This window comes from Mya arenaria, chromosome 13 (assembly GCF_026914265.1).
Source record: "Mya arenaria isolate MELC-2E11 chromosome 13, ASM2691426v1".
NCBI classification, from domain to species: Eukaryota; Metazoa; Mollusca; class Bivalvia; order Myida; family Myidae; genus Mya; species Mya arenaria.
The window spans coordinates 40,676,758-40,692,167 of NC_069134.1; the positions used below are offsets into that span (position 1 = coordinate 40,676,758).

Below are 15,410 nucleotides of genomic sequence, written 5' to 3' on the forward strand. Positions count from 1 at the left end.
TGTCAGACCGTTAGCAGGAGAGATCGTCAAACAGAACAGGAGTTGCTCCTTTTTGAAATGTTTGTTAGTTTGTTTTCTATTTTGTTAGTTGATGATTAAAGCAAATTTTGTCCGACCGTTAGCAGGAGAGAGATCGTCATGGCTTTGAAATAAATGTTTTGTATCTAAAATATGAATTTAAACATCGAACCCTTATCGCAAAATTGGTTCAAAAGGCTCCAGTGGGGATCGAACCCACGACCTCCTGTTTACTAGACAGGCGCTCTAGCCACTGAGCTATGGAGCCATATCTTTATACATTCACTTTAGTTATGTTTTATATTCGTACACGTAGTGTTACAAGTCATTTCGCTCATATATTTATAATAAAGCTTACTATACATAACTATAAGCATGCTGATCATTATCCCCCAATACTGCTCACGTGCAACATTTCAGAAATGTTCACGCATTTTCCTTCTTACACGAATATCACACAAAACTTTCAGATATCTCGATTATTCTGTAGTTGGTACACTCTTTGGTTGTCACGGTGTAACTGGGATTGGCAGCATTATTTAGTATGCCTTTATGTGCTTCTTTGTTTGGCTGATGTTTAAAGTAAGCATATTGTTCATTCTGCAGCTTAGTCTGGTTTTTGCACTCCTTTCAAAGTTTCAAAGTTTATTCATACACTCAATGCAAACCGAGTTTACAAACATGAGGATATTATAAGTGCTAAGTATAACGAGGCTTTATGCAGGCACATAGTAAATACAAATATGAAAACAAAGTGTACAATGAGGTTAATGTTGTCTGAAAGGAATGATACATTGAGTTTCAAATTACAAATAGAATTACAATTATCAATAATCAGAATCAAAATTATGTCAAGTTTAATCATTTTAAAACAGAAAAATCAACAGTATGCCAATTATCAAAATTCTCCGGAAGAGTATGTTCTTTTAAGGTATATAGCATGGGAGAATTCTCCAATTTAATACGCCGAATAAACGAGTGATATACGTTTACATAATGAACAGTTTTTAACACTAAGTGGTAAACGATTTTAATATGTGTTTAACAAATATTGATAGTTTCCTAAAATCATTTTCATTCGTACTTGTAAAAAGGTTTAGGAATTTAACATAACTTGGTGTAACATAAAATACAGGTTTTATTGACGTTTTTCTCAGATTTAAAAAAAATCAGGACATTCTATTATATAGTGGTATTCGTCACCTATCGTTCTATTGCAACGCGTGCATTTTCTATTCTCGTATGGGACATTACTCCATCGACCAGCTTCACATGGTAATTTGTGATTTCTCATTCGTAATTTTGCATAACTTTTTGTATTTATGTCATAGGTGTTATAAAGATATTTTTCCATTTCAAACTTTTCTTTAAATGTTTTATAAAATCGGAAGCTTGTGGATGTGTTTAATGTACTGTACCAGTCAGTTATAAACAAATCTTTTAACTTTTGTGATACTGAGAGAGTTAACCATCTACAATTAGTAAATGTATGTGATAACCAAATTCCATACATTCCTGTTTTTATTAACATAGTTTTAATATTATTTATCTAGATTAATTTATTTTGACTCCCGTTATTTTGAAGATCATCCTAAAGACAATACATCGCATAGTAAAGTTTGGTAGACAATTTTATTTTCGAAGGTTGTACTAGGTGTGCCCAAACTTTAACCATCCGTGTTTCTATGTCAATTCGTATAGGAAATACACCAGTCTCACCATACACCATTGCGTTTGGGGTTGAGGATCGAAGGCATAAAATGTGCTTCAAGAATTTAAGTTGTACTTTTTCCAATAACTCCAAATTTCCAAAACCCCATATTTCACATCCATAAAGAAGTATTGGTTTAACTAGCTTATCAAACAAGTCAATTTGCATATTTATTGGGAGGTATAATGATTTAGTGCTTTTTTATCAGACAATACATTGCTTTTGTAGCTTAGTTTGCAATATGTTTTTTGGCAGAAAGAAAAGATCCAGAACGACTAAAATATATTCCTCGATACTTGTAACCTTTCACAGTTTTTATGTCCATATTGTCAAATTGGAAAGTGTGATTTGTCATTCTACCAGATGAGAATATTACAATCTTTGTTTTATCAATCTTTACTTTTAAATGCCATCTAAGACAGTAGTCATAATATGCATTTAAACAATCTTGTAAATCATTTGCAGTTTCACAGACAATTACTGTGTCATCAGCATACAAAAGTATAAATATTTTCATATGACAATAACTGATTTTCACTGATTTCGATGCCATTAAGCTCTTTAGTATTAAAGAATTCGCGCAGGTCGTTAAGGAACAGGGAAAATAACATTGGAGAAAGATTTTCTCCTTGTCTGACCCCTATATTACTTGCAAAATAGTTAGACGACTCACCATTAACCCTAACACACGATTTAATGGAATTATACATATTTTTAATGACCTTTAGAAATTTACCACCAATGGCAATGTTATATGAAATAAGTTTCGACCAAAGACCTGAACGCCAGACAGAGTCAAATGCAGCTTTGAGGTCAATAAACGCACAGAATAATTTCTTCTTTTTAGCTCTTAATATTTGTATTAAACAGTGCAGCACAAACATATTATCGGTTGTTGAGTAGTTTGAGCAAAATCCAGCTTGAAAATCATTTATAAGGTCTTTATTTTCAGCAAATGTTTGTAGACGCGTATTTAAAACACCGGTGAATAACTTACCTAAACAACTTAAAAGTGTGATCGGCCTATAATTTTCTGCGCCTAGCGGGCTTCCTTTGTTTTTAAATATTGGTTGAATAATTCCATGTGTCCAAGATTCAGGGACATAACCAGTATCTAACACTATGTTGAATAGTTTTACATTTTTCCTTTCAAAGCTTTGTTTTACAAAATACTTGCGATATGAGCTGTTTACTTTTAACTCAACTGGTACCATTGCTATTAATAATCTTGCCTACATACCAAACACCATCTCAGCTTGGCTTTAACCTGTGTATTGGAGAATTAATTTGTTCAGAAGTGTTTCAAATTTATCAGTCTAAGAGTTTGCACACTTAAACATGTTTTCATGATTTTAACACCAGCTTCGTTATTCCATTGGATTAAGAATATTGAGTTGATTTCAAGTGACGAAGTATTTTCCAAGTTTTTTTTATAAATTCATTGAAGTCTTTTGATGTAAAATGGGGACCGCCATCACTAATAATTTTATTTGGAATACCAAATCTTGAAAATTGCTTTTTTAATTGCTCAATCACTTGTTGTGATGTTGTCGTTGCTATTAAATCAACGTCTATGTAAAGTTCCTTATTAACTTTGTCAAAGATTTGGGGTATCGATTCTACTTCACCCTTCAATATTACTCCACCGTGGTGACTTAAAGTGTCTATAATATAAAAATATGGTCTTATTTTACAGTTCAAGTCATTCCTCTGTATTGGCAATCCATCGATTATAAAGTCAATTAATATATCAAAGTTATAATCATTCGCGGTTTAATCTCTTATTTCTTTATAAATCGCTTCTATAGCATATTGATTCGATTTACTTTTGTTCTGATCAGTTCAGATTACTAAGAGTGCCTTCTATAACAATATCCTTTTACAGTTCCAACCACAAATTGAAATTCAATGTCATACGCGATTAGTTTCCTTAGTTTGTCTTAAAGACGTTTTGGAGCCTGACTTTCTTTGGAATGTTTCGAGAGGTCCAAGATCATTTTCCGCTGTCACTTTGCGCCCATATGTAAACTCACCAAAGCGTTCAAGACCGTAGAGAACATATAACGCTACTTAACCGTTTGTGCCCAATTATCTCTGCGAGTTTCAATGATCTTGATGCATCATCTGGTAATAGAACAACATCTAGTCAATCCTTGCTACTGTAAACTAGAAGTTTTTTTAAGACTTAAGACAATTTGTGTCAGCATGTGTTGTACCTTTTACAATGCTTCCGTGCAATCATCTGTCCAATTCCAATGAATATTTTTACGGACCTGGCTCCTCAATGGTTCAAGTGTTTCTGGCAGATATTGCAAGAATTTGGCCATTTATTGTACCATTCCACAGAATCGTTTGACACCATCCACATTACCAGGAATGTCCATGTTAAGAACAGCCTTAGTCTTGTTTCCATCTGTCATGATTTCTTTTGCAGTGGTTTGCGTCCTTAAAAGCTTATCTCATTGCCAACAGCTTTCTTGCCTTCACCCTCACATCTCTCGTGCTTCTATTGCTTTTCATCATTCAATGTTTGTCCTTTTGTGATGTTTTTCATGTTTTTATCTCTTCATCCTATAAAGATAATGGCATCAGCAATTAGAAAACCCCATCTATGCCAATCAATGCTTCGTGGAACTTTAGTTGAAATATTTCGCTCGAGATAAAAACAAAAACACTTGACTCATTGTCTAGACGTACGTGCAAATTTCTTTGACATCAGGTTTAGAAAAAGATTTTTGCACTGTTCAGTTCTGGTACAATATCATAAAAAAGGCAAGCTATATCTTTCTCTTAGAAGGACTTTGTTTAACGGGACTAAACACCAGACGGTACGATTGCAAGAAAAAAAAAGAAATTACCAAAAACGTACATAACATTGATATCGTTGTGTACAACGCATTGCATTTTAGTTACTGATGTATCATATCGCTTACGAAACATGTGTCTTTCGCAGTTTTTTGGTATTTTTGCAATTCGAAATTTACTAGGTTTGTTTACCACGTAAATCCCAGTAAATTTAAAAATAACGTCGGTATATGTAAGTGTACTAATCACGTAACTTTCACATGTTAAATACACACACTTAAAACTGGGAAACCATTATGCGCTAATTTTAAAATGAGCCAGTGAAAAAAATATTCTTTTACTCATGTAAAATGATGTTTTATCGGCCTCATACTAGATCGTATTTATAATCTAGACAGACCATCAATGGTTCGTTGCTCTTCTAAGTTACTACCATCTGGCTTACCCATTCTTTTCAATTCAGTTATAAGGACTATGACACCTCTCTGCCGCCAATTTGCCAATTTCTCGTTTGACATGTTTCTTTATGGCAAGAGGAAGATTCCTAGCCGGTAATACACTGTATCAATCATCATCAAATATCCTCGATTTCACATCTCCTTGATCACCAAAATCTCCTTGACATTGCACATCATCAATGAAATTATCAGTGTAATTCAACGAAAGTAAGCAGGCTAATTCCTTTGGTACAACAACAAATTTCATTTGGAGCTTTTCATTGTTCCTTGAATTTTTGCTGTCAATGATGCTTTGCTTGATTATGTGGCGGTAGACTCGTTCCACATTCTCAGATGCGATACCTTTTTAGCTCTTTAAGATAGTCTTGCAATTTTCTGTTGAATTGTGTTTATCTCGGCACCTGTATCGGTTTGGAAATAAATATCACTCGCATTGACAACCATTTTCGCCTTTTCTTTTGTGTTGGTACTGCAATCTACAATTTACGGGTGTTTTTTTTCGGAGTAAAAGCTGTTGTTATTTCTACGACGACCTGAATACTATTTTATCGCGAATAATCTTATCAGAATCATGAAAATACGTGTTGTCACCCGTTCCCTTAACTCAGTCAAAAAAATTCAAATGACGGAATCTCTTCTTATCGGATAGTCCAGAACCAACACCTCATTTTTGCAGGGATTGCAATAGTCTTCAATCTGCTTCAGATTCAATAACTCAATGTAAAATTTGTATTTTTTGTCCACCATAATATATTTTGGTATACGATTCTCTTTTGATATTGTCTGGCTTTCCACCCCAAAGGAAATGGAATATGTCTATTGCTTATACTATCGATTATGTTTTTATTTTGATTTGTCTAGATTGTTGAGCCAAAAAGTATTGCTATTTGTCCATAATCTTTAACATTTAAATATTGTGCAGAGAAGGATATGGACGGTTATCCGGGTACAATTTAAATACCTGGTATTTTATAAATACAATAATGAATTATACAATACAGCAATACAAATACATACAATTGTTTAGAATGTATTGTTTGTATTAAGCTAATCAGATGGCATTTCCCCTTTCATTTTGGCAAACAATGAAAAACTTCCAAATTCTATTTGTTTTTGTTCCAGATGAAACATGGTTTCTTTGCGGAGAGATATCGTGTATTTACTATTCTATGTCGTCTTTACTTTGCGCCGTGAAATGCATTTACGGGTTACGCGATAAAATGACAATCGGGTACCGGGTTCCGAATTTGTGTTTTCATCCACACCAAGTTTTGACCGCACCGAATTAAATTCGAAAATAAATCTCGATGTATCTGACGACGAAGCGACCCATCGCTCTTTGAATACACTGATTTTAACGCAAAAATATCTTTGGAATATAACTTCCTTTTTTTTCAAAACACATACCAATATGTATCAAAGAAACATGAACTGAACTAGCTAATGTTGCAAATGGCTAAAATCCCCTTTTTAGCGGCTAGCTCGACTTGCATTTCCTATGCTTTCAACGTCAAAGAACTTTGTTTTATGTTATGAATGGACGTGAATGCAGAGAGGGTCTAAACGCAACTTTTTATGTTCTTGAGATATATGTTAACAGTTTAATTTGTTTGCACATCCATCGGACATCACTTTCAATGAATCTGTGTGGTTATTATTTCAATCAGTCATTAAACATTACATTTAAACGCTAAATCCTCGTAAGGAAAAGAAAACTGACAACAAAGCGATTCATTTGCTTTTGGCTTGGAAAAATATTGTTTGCACAACGTCATATCAAAACATACGCTTAGTTTTGTTTTAGAAATTCGCCATACAAGGCATGTCATAAATTCTGATAACTTAAACAAGCTTTGAGTGAATTAAATGCCAGAAAAGATATCATTACCATTGCAATACTGTTGGACCCTTTTTCCACCTTACTAAACATGTCATAAGAAACCTTTCCACCAGCGCCCTACGCCTGTGTTAGGCAATTATCGCTAAACGTCTGCCCACAAGTGATGCAGATATCGGCGCCTTTTCCATTTCCTTAACTTACACTCGTTTAAACTTATTTGGAAACCCTCAGTGATATTTGTATTGTAAAATGTGCAGACATTTTGAAAAACATCCCATATAAAATCGTCTTTTTTGAGCGAATATTCAAGGTTCTTACCCTTATAAAGGCTTAAAATGAATTAACTGGAACTGTTTAAAGTGTCATATAAAACTCACAGATTTTGAAAAGACTGGTGCCTTAAACGACTGACTTAGCCACTCAGCCATGCTTATCTACATAAAATATAATTAAAGCATCATTTGGGATTGACTATTGTGTCAATCATACAAATTCCTGATTTGAAAGTTTTTGCTAATCGGATTTCTTAAAACATTTGTATGTAATGGATTTATGATCGCACAACCAAGTTTTTTTTTATTTTTTATTTTAATTTCCTATTATATAGAACTCTACATAATTAGTGTCGTCTGCAACCTCTATCTGAGAGTCATACATTTCAATTCACTTCTGACTAGAGTTTTGGGGACTAAAAACAAAATGAACTAAAAGCGCCTTGTCCATTTCCTTTACATAGTATCGTTTCAATTTCATTGGAAACCCTTTGTGACATATAAGGATTTATCGCATGTTCCTTGCAAGTATGCTGTATGATCGCAGTAGGGCAACCGAGCAACTTTCATGAAGCGCGCTGAAAATCCACCGCATTACAACGCTTAGCCGCATCTTGGCAATGGTTAAATATGTGAAATAGGTTTTAATTGATTTGACTTTATTACCGACTCAGACAATATATATATATATAAATAATTTAAAATGAAGCCAGCGTGGATAACATGAAAAAATAACGTTTTTTTACTTCAAAGCGAGTAAATTGTCTTGATAAACATGACATACCTTTTCCATTGCTTGAATTTGATCTGAATTTAAAGATAGTTGTCATAGACATGAGGTTTTATCCAGTCTGCAGTTTGATAATAACATTGAAATGTATAAGGAAATGAATTAGTATTATGTACCCTAAAGTGAAATAATTGTTTTATAGTAAATTGGAACACACTTTTAACTTGTCTCATTAATGACTTTTACTTGAAATGTTAATGTCAGCGATTGAACACAAAGATGTTTCTTTACAATTGATTTAAGTTTCAAGACATGTGATTGTATCTTACATTCTAAAACATAAGTTTATGAAACCGACTTCTTATATAATTGCGTTTCTGTTGACATCCTACCGGTCTCCAATGTAGAAGGCAAAGATAATGAATCGAACTCATTTACGGGTGGACACCTAACTTGAACAAAAATGTATTTAACAAAGTTTTTGAAACAGCTCAGCAAACTATTGTTTTGTATTATGACGCATTGGTATAATTAAATAACGGGAAAAAATATTTTTGGTTGAAAGAAAATAATGATCTGTGACCGTTTTTCTTGTCCATCTCTCAAGGTTTTATTTAAACAAAGCACAGGGTGGTACGGCCCATATAAATTATACTCCTTTCTTTAAACCACTGACCAATCAACACAGAATTCAAATGCAGCGTTCATCCAGAATATTGTCAGCCGTGGCAAGAATTTGTATTTGTTCACACGTGTTTGAATAAAGACAACCAGTTAGGCCATATGACTGTAGATCGTAATTACATATTTAAAAGGTAAACATTTCTTATATTAAACCTTGCAATTTCACAGCACATACTTTTTGTGTATGTTAAGTGCACTAAGACATACTTGTTTACATATACTTTAACAAAAAATAAAATTATATATATTCATTTATATACAAAGAGTTTATTACGATATATATTTATGTAATTTCGTTCCACACAATTAAGACATCAATCAATTAATTATATACTGTAAAGCAAAATATAATGAATGCATCATAAACTAGACGCAAATAGTGACATTTCGAGCCCGTTGCAAGAGCCTTTGACACAGCCATAATGATTTTCCATGCAATTGCAACACAAAATAGCTTGGAGTTAAACAATATTTTGAACCTGCAATACTTCGCCTCCTCATTGGGAACCTCCGAGGCCTTTTTTTTTGAAAATCCTAAAATGCTAGGTAAAGAAACAGCCCGGACAAGGTTCAGACCAAAGCAGTCCTTTCAACAATACTTATGTTGGCATTTAACCTCTAAGAGTGACCTTGACGTTTGAGGTACATACCTTCGAAGTATGCAAAACACGACTTCATCGTCATAAACTTTCATGTCAAGTTTTTTTGAAATCATGTAATGCTTGGTTAAGAGGTAGCGCATATAAGGTACAGTCCAATCATCAGTACTCATTTTAGCTTTCGACCACTTAGTGTGACCTTGACATTTGAGGCTCAGACCTGCGTCTTGTTAGAGACACACTGCCTCATTAAGGTGAACTTTCATGGCACGTTATTTTAAAAGTCCTATAATGCATGGTCAAGATATAGCCCGGACAAGGTTAAGTCTTGACCAGTCTATTCAACAGGAATCATTTTGACATTTAGACTTTAAGTTTGGACCTTGAACTTTGAGAAACAGACCTGGGTCTTGTACGTGATATGCCGCTTCTTCATCGTGAACCTTCATGGCAAGTATTTTTTTAACCCTATAAACGTGACATTGACCTTTGAGATTCAGACATGACACGCAACCTCGTCATAGTGAACCTTCATGGCAAGTGTTTTGAAAATCCTGTAAAGCATGGTCAAGATACAGCCCAAACAGGGATCATTTCAATATTTGACTTCTAAGCGTGACCTTAACCTTTGTGGTTCACACATGGGTCTTGTGTTTGACCCGCCACCTCATCATAGTGAACATTCATTGCAGTTTATTAGAAAATGCTATAATGCATGGTCAAGAAACAGCCCGGACGGGGATCATTCCAGCCTTCGACCTTTAAGCGTGACCTTGACCTTTGAGGTACACACATGGGAATTTTGTGCGCAAAACGCCCGGACGGGGTTCATTCCAGCCTTCGACCTTTAAGCGTGACCTTGACCTTTGAGGTACACACATTGGAATTTTGTGCGCAAAACGCAATCTCACCTCAGTGCACTTTAATGGCAAGTGTTGTTTTGAAAATCCTATAATGCGTAGTCAAGATACAGACGGGACATGGTTCAGGCCAGGTGTACCCACGCACGCGAGCACGGACGCATATACACGGAACCGCCATTGTGACAGTTATGTCTCTCTCACAGCAAGCGAGCTCGATAAAACGAATAGCTAGACTGTATACAAGAAATTAACATAGTTTAATTATATAAATGAGCTAATCAGCAAGATTCACGAAATTGATACAAAATCGAAAATAAAAAAAAGATGTTGAAAATGACCTCAAACAAAGCATGAATACCCTTGAACTATAAGTGTACAATGTATCTAGAACGTTATATACTATATATGGAAAATAACAAAAGGTTAGTCCATTCTTTATCACATAGCACAAGTAATTGAAAGATTGATGAATATGGAAATATACAGACTTAAAAGTTTTTTTTTCAAATTTGTTTTGTCAATTATTTGCACCTTGCTGCATTGCTAATTGTTATCATATTCAAAAAAATGTACTTTATAACGTTTTTACGTCTGTATTAATACTGATAGTTTTTTTTTCCATACATATGATATGTATGTTACGGACGTGGTATATGTATATTATTTAGTCTTAATGATATATCTATTTAAAAAATAAAAATCTCGTATCCGTATATATATATCTACTATAAACAAAGATGTTGAAAAAATATATTTATAACAAATAACAATACTATTACTATTTTTCAAAAGAAGTTCTGGCTAAAATAAAGAGATATGGCAACAACATAATAATAAATACGACTAAAATAGAATGATGAATGACGCAATCCTCTCCAAACAGTGCAGTCCAACAAAATTGTTCAAATTGGATTGAAGTGTTGAAACAACCTCAACTGTATAAAACATTTTATAATAGCATTAAAATCAAAACAACACTTTAGATAAATTAATACGTTGTGTAAAGAGGTTGATGATACCATTTAGTACAAAAGATTTATTTATTTGTATAATAACGTATCTCGTGCCAAACTGAAGAATATGTTCATTTCTATGTTTACTAGAGCAAAACAATCGTGTATAAAACTAATTTCTTCATCTACAAAATTGAAGATTTTAAAATTATTAATCGCAGTTGCTTGAACATATGTGTGCAATCAAGTTTTTTTTTTCTGGTGCTCTACGAACGCATCCTCTCCCAGCATTTTTCTGCAAAACATTGTCACAGTAAAAAATCACAAGTAGTCTAAACTTCACAGACACGTCATTTACTTATTAGAACTATTTATCAATTTTGTATACCGTAGAAGGAGGTAAACAAAGGGCAAGCGAATCAGGTGAAGTAGTGAATATGTAACTTGTGTTAATCTATTTTCAATACATCGTTGTCTTAATCAAATGTATTGGTCAGTTATTAATACCAAGTAATCCGATAAGCTACATCGTTCTTAGATCCAAATAAGGCCAATATTGAATACCAGTACAGGTTCCTTTAAAATGATTCTATTTGCTCACTACTATTTTTGCACTACTTCATCAAGGAATGTGTACATTGTATCAGAATTTAATGACATGCACGATAACACGAGGAAATATATTTATACGGGTATCATCGATATCAAACTTATTTTTCGTACACAACTTTCAGACAAAAAAATTAACTTTTACATGTACGTGTAGCTTTAAGAATAAGTTACCTCTAGATCGCTGAAAAGTCAATCAAGTGAGTATGTGTCACTTGTTATCAATTTAGCAAGGGAGCAAGATTATCGTTCTAAGAACACCAGCAATGACTCCTAATTCCCGTCTACAGAAAAGTAGTGACTTTGCTGAATAGATCGGTAAAACGAATTAGTATTTACAAATGCAAACAAATATCACCTTCACCATAAACAGCATGCAATATAACACAGTTAAACATATTCAATATTAAAAACTAATTCTAAACATAACGCAAAATATCAACAAATAACCAAATTACAGAAAAGATATAGAACAACAAACAACAAGGGCAAAAATGTTTTAAAGCATAACAAGAAAAAACAATAAAAAAAAATCAATTTTAATTCAGTTCAATGAAATAACAGCTATTTTTAATTAACAGACACTTTATGGTGTTTCGTTGCTTTAAAAGAGTTCCAGTGGATCGGATTGGTATAATTATATTAACACGATTCGAACTATTTAACAGTCTAATTACTAAGCAAATGTTTAACATTGTCTTTTTAATATTTAAACGGGGGTACATACATCAGTAATTGGCTCATGTACTTCCTTTCATAAGACACAATCATATAGTACAATTAAATATTCAACATGTCACGTATTTTCCTTTGCTTCCCTGCAGAAATATTGCATGCAGGCTTTCAACCAGAACTGGTTTCAAAAACTGTAATTGTCCTGCAAGGGTAAACTTCGAACGGGCAAATCTTATTGGCTGATGATGTGCCGTATTTAAATATGGAAACATAATAAAGTTTTCTTAATAGTATTACTTATTTATAAAGAAACTCAATTTAAGTCGTAAATTGAAACTATCTTAGTCCCATAAATACATTATTTTGCTACTTATTTGTATGCATTTAACTGAAGCAAACATTAAAATAGAACAAGACGATGAGGAAATTACGAAAAAACGATGTATTGTTATTTGTGACGTTTATACAGATTTAAGATAATTAGATACTACTAACATCCATTACTGAAACGGGCCCAGTCCCATTTTCTCGGCCAATCTTAAATGTGATTTTAAAAAAGGGCTCAGAACACTATTTAATTTTCATTTTTTATTTTTGTTTTATACACATTCTGTAATATTCTCTTTTTTAATATTTTTTTTGTTTTAAAAAGTAAGTGTTTCGGCTAGATGATACTTAAAAGTAAAACGCTTAAGAGTTTTGAGAAATTTGTGCCTGAAGTAAATATGAGACAAACAAATCATACATTAATTCGAATTGCAAAGAAATTTGACATCACCCGTTTTGTTTTAATTTAAACTTAAGCATAAAAAGGAGAGCGATTGTTTGTCTCTTTTTCTTTGAGAGCATATGAATGTTGTTTTGTATGCGGGTGTATTTCGTAAAACAAAAAAGTAACAGTGTGTACAAAATATCGTTCATAGTACTCGAGTGCATATTTACTGTTTATGATATGTATATTGATATTTGCATCACATAATTTAAATGTACCTTTTACAATTTGCTCAATAAGAACACTACACTAATAATTTAGTTATCCTTATACTATTAGTATGATGACTTTGTACGTGCATACATCCATTAGGTTATTGATGATCCATAAGCATGGGTCCAATTACGCAATTTTCTGTTTATTACGTACGCGGCAACATGGTATTTACATTGATTACATTAATTATACAATAATACATATACTACACTCAGTTCCAAATTAAGGTGGGCATTTTTAATTTTAAATATCTCCATTTTGATTAAACGTAACCATCTAATATTTAGAACACTACCTTTATACACCATTTGCGATCACTCAATCATAATATATCTGATATAAATGAGGACCACAATGGAAATAAAAGTTTACTCTTGTTTCAGTCATCCTTGGTGTTGGTGTCCATATGATGGGTTTTGTAGGACTCGTGTTGTTATTAATGTTAATTATTTTACACGTGTTATTTGAGTTAACCAGGTATCATATATTCCTTATCTATCTATCTAATATTTTTTATCTATAAATAACAAATGTATATGCTTACAGAAATCTGTCAGGCAGATAGCGAAAGCCTTTCCAACTTGCCTTTGGGACTCCATCTTCAAGTTAGGCATGTACATCAAAATTTACCCTCCACATATTAAACGCTACATGCGTCAAATTTACGATATAGTCGGGATTCTAGGGAACTACTCTAAGACACAATGCAAGTCGGTCACATACTTGTCTGTCTAGATTGTAGTTCGGTATAGGTATGAATGACAATCCAAAGTCTCATAGGAAGGTTATGTAACCAGATCAAATTCTGAACCCAGCCCTTCCATCTTTACAAGACACATTACGTCGCACACAACGCACTAGGCCCTTCAAAAAGTAACAGAGCTGACGTCGACAGAGACGAGGTTGTTTATTCCTAATAATAATGGCGAACTTGGTCCATCCGTTTCGCCACCACCTTTGGGCCTACAATCGAAACATTACCCGCAAACCTCTGGACATGTGCCTTAGGGACGACCACTAGACGTGTGCCTTAGGGACGACCACGTGGAACAGTACTCTCAGGCGATACTGGAGGCATTATAAAAATATGCTGGCACCCACCAGTATGAGTGAAGCTATAGCTTTACGGCATCATTGCCATAGCATCTACGTCATTTAGTATTCCTTATTTAATGTACATACATTACTCATTCTATGCGTAGAAAGAGTAATATTCATCAGAGCTATATAAATCTTTATTTTACAGAAAAACAATTAAAAAAATGATATGATCGAAGATAAATAATAAGCTCAGTGATTATACCGTGCACGTTGCAGTTTGTTTGGTAGTGTTTCAAATATAGTGAAATTACATTGTGATATTTTCTCCGTTGTCATGTTTCATCATAAACTCACTAGAAGGCGTGAATTTCAAATAGAGTTACATTTTTCTTATGTCATTTAACAAAGGCTATATGTGTATTACATTTCAATGCAATTATGCTTTGGGTGATGGTGGTAAAGTTTTGTAATAAGAGTGTAGCTTATCAAATTTCTTAATGAAATGTTTTTAGTTAATCAATGTGGTACATTACATAATTATTTGAATAAATATTAACATGCATCTATTTCTTTTATCATTGTTTTATGAGACTTATTTGATACAATTTGCTTACGCTAAAAATAAAAACATGGTAGCCGATAAGCATTGTAAGTTTGCCCTTTCACTAAACATAATTCAATAATATAGTATTATTTCAAATCAATAAATGGTGAGTTTTATAAACTGGAGGGATGTGAACTTAATTTCTTTCAAATGGTTAATGTCAAATAGAAACCACTTCAGACAGATCAACCATAAGGCCAGAATGCTTCAATTGTATGCAAATCAATTTGGAACAAATATTCTTAATATATGAGGATGAGATTTGTTATATTGGTTAAACCATATAACATATACCAATTTGAATTGTTAGTCAGTTTTTATTTTAATCTTATCAGATATCGCTCTGTCACATTTCCTGCATTTGTCCATTCTATCAACACAGCCCCAGCAGTAAAGCAGATGACCACATGGTCGGATAACAACGTCCCTCGCTGGCCTCTGGCACGCTAGGCAGGAGCTGCGATCTTGACGTCCTAGAATAACGTTATAGTTTTCGATAACCAATCAAATAACTTTCCTTATATGTATAACTACTCGTTGAATGTGTCCATATTATCATT

The 15,410-nt window shown here is 33.3% G+C and overlaps 1 protein-coding gene and 1 non-coding gene across 4 annotated transcripts in view; both read right to left on the reverse strand.

Moving 5' to 3' along the window:
* Positions 1-213: 213 nt before the first annotated feature.
* Positions 214-286, reverse strand: Trnat-agu (transfer RNA threonine (anticodon AGU)). The gene has a single exon. It is a non-coding gene; the product is annotated as a tRNA-Thr (tRNA).
* An 11,358-nt stretch (positions 287-11,644) lies between these two features.
* LOC128214841 (uncharacterized) overlaps positions 11,645-15,410 on the reverse strand; it is an 85,031-nt gene continuing 81,265 nt past the window's right edge. For 2 of the 3 annotated variants that reach the window (XM_052921520.1, XM_052921518.1), the window contains exon 10: positions 11,645-15,323. In XM_052921520.1, the coding sequence (XP_052777480.1) occupies positions 15,157-15,323 (167 nt within the window). In that variant the 3' untranslated portion in view covers positions 11,645-15,156. The remainder of the gene's footprint in view (positions 15,324-15,410) is intronic. The other variant, XM_052921519.1, reaches the window with a different exon arrangement.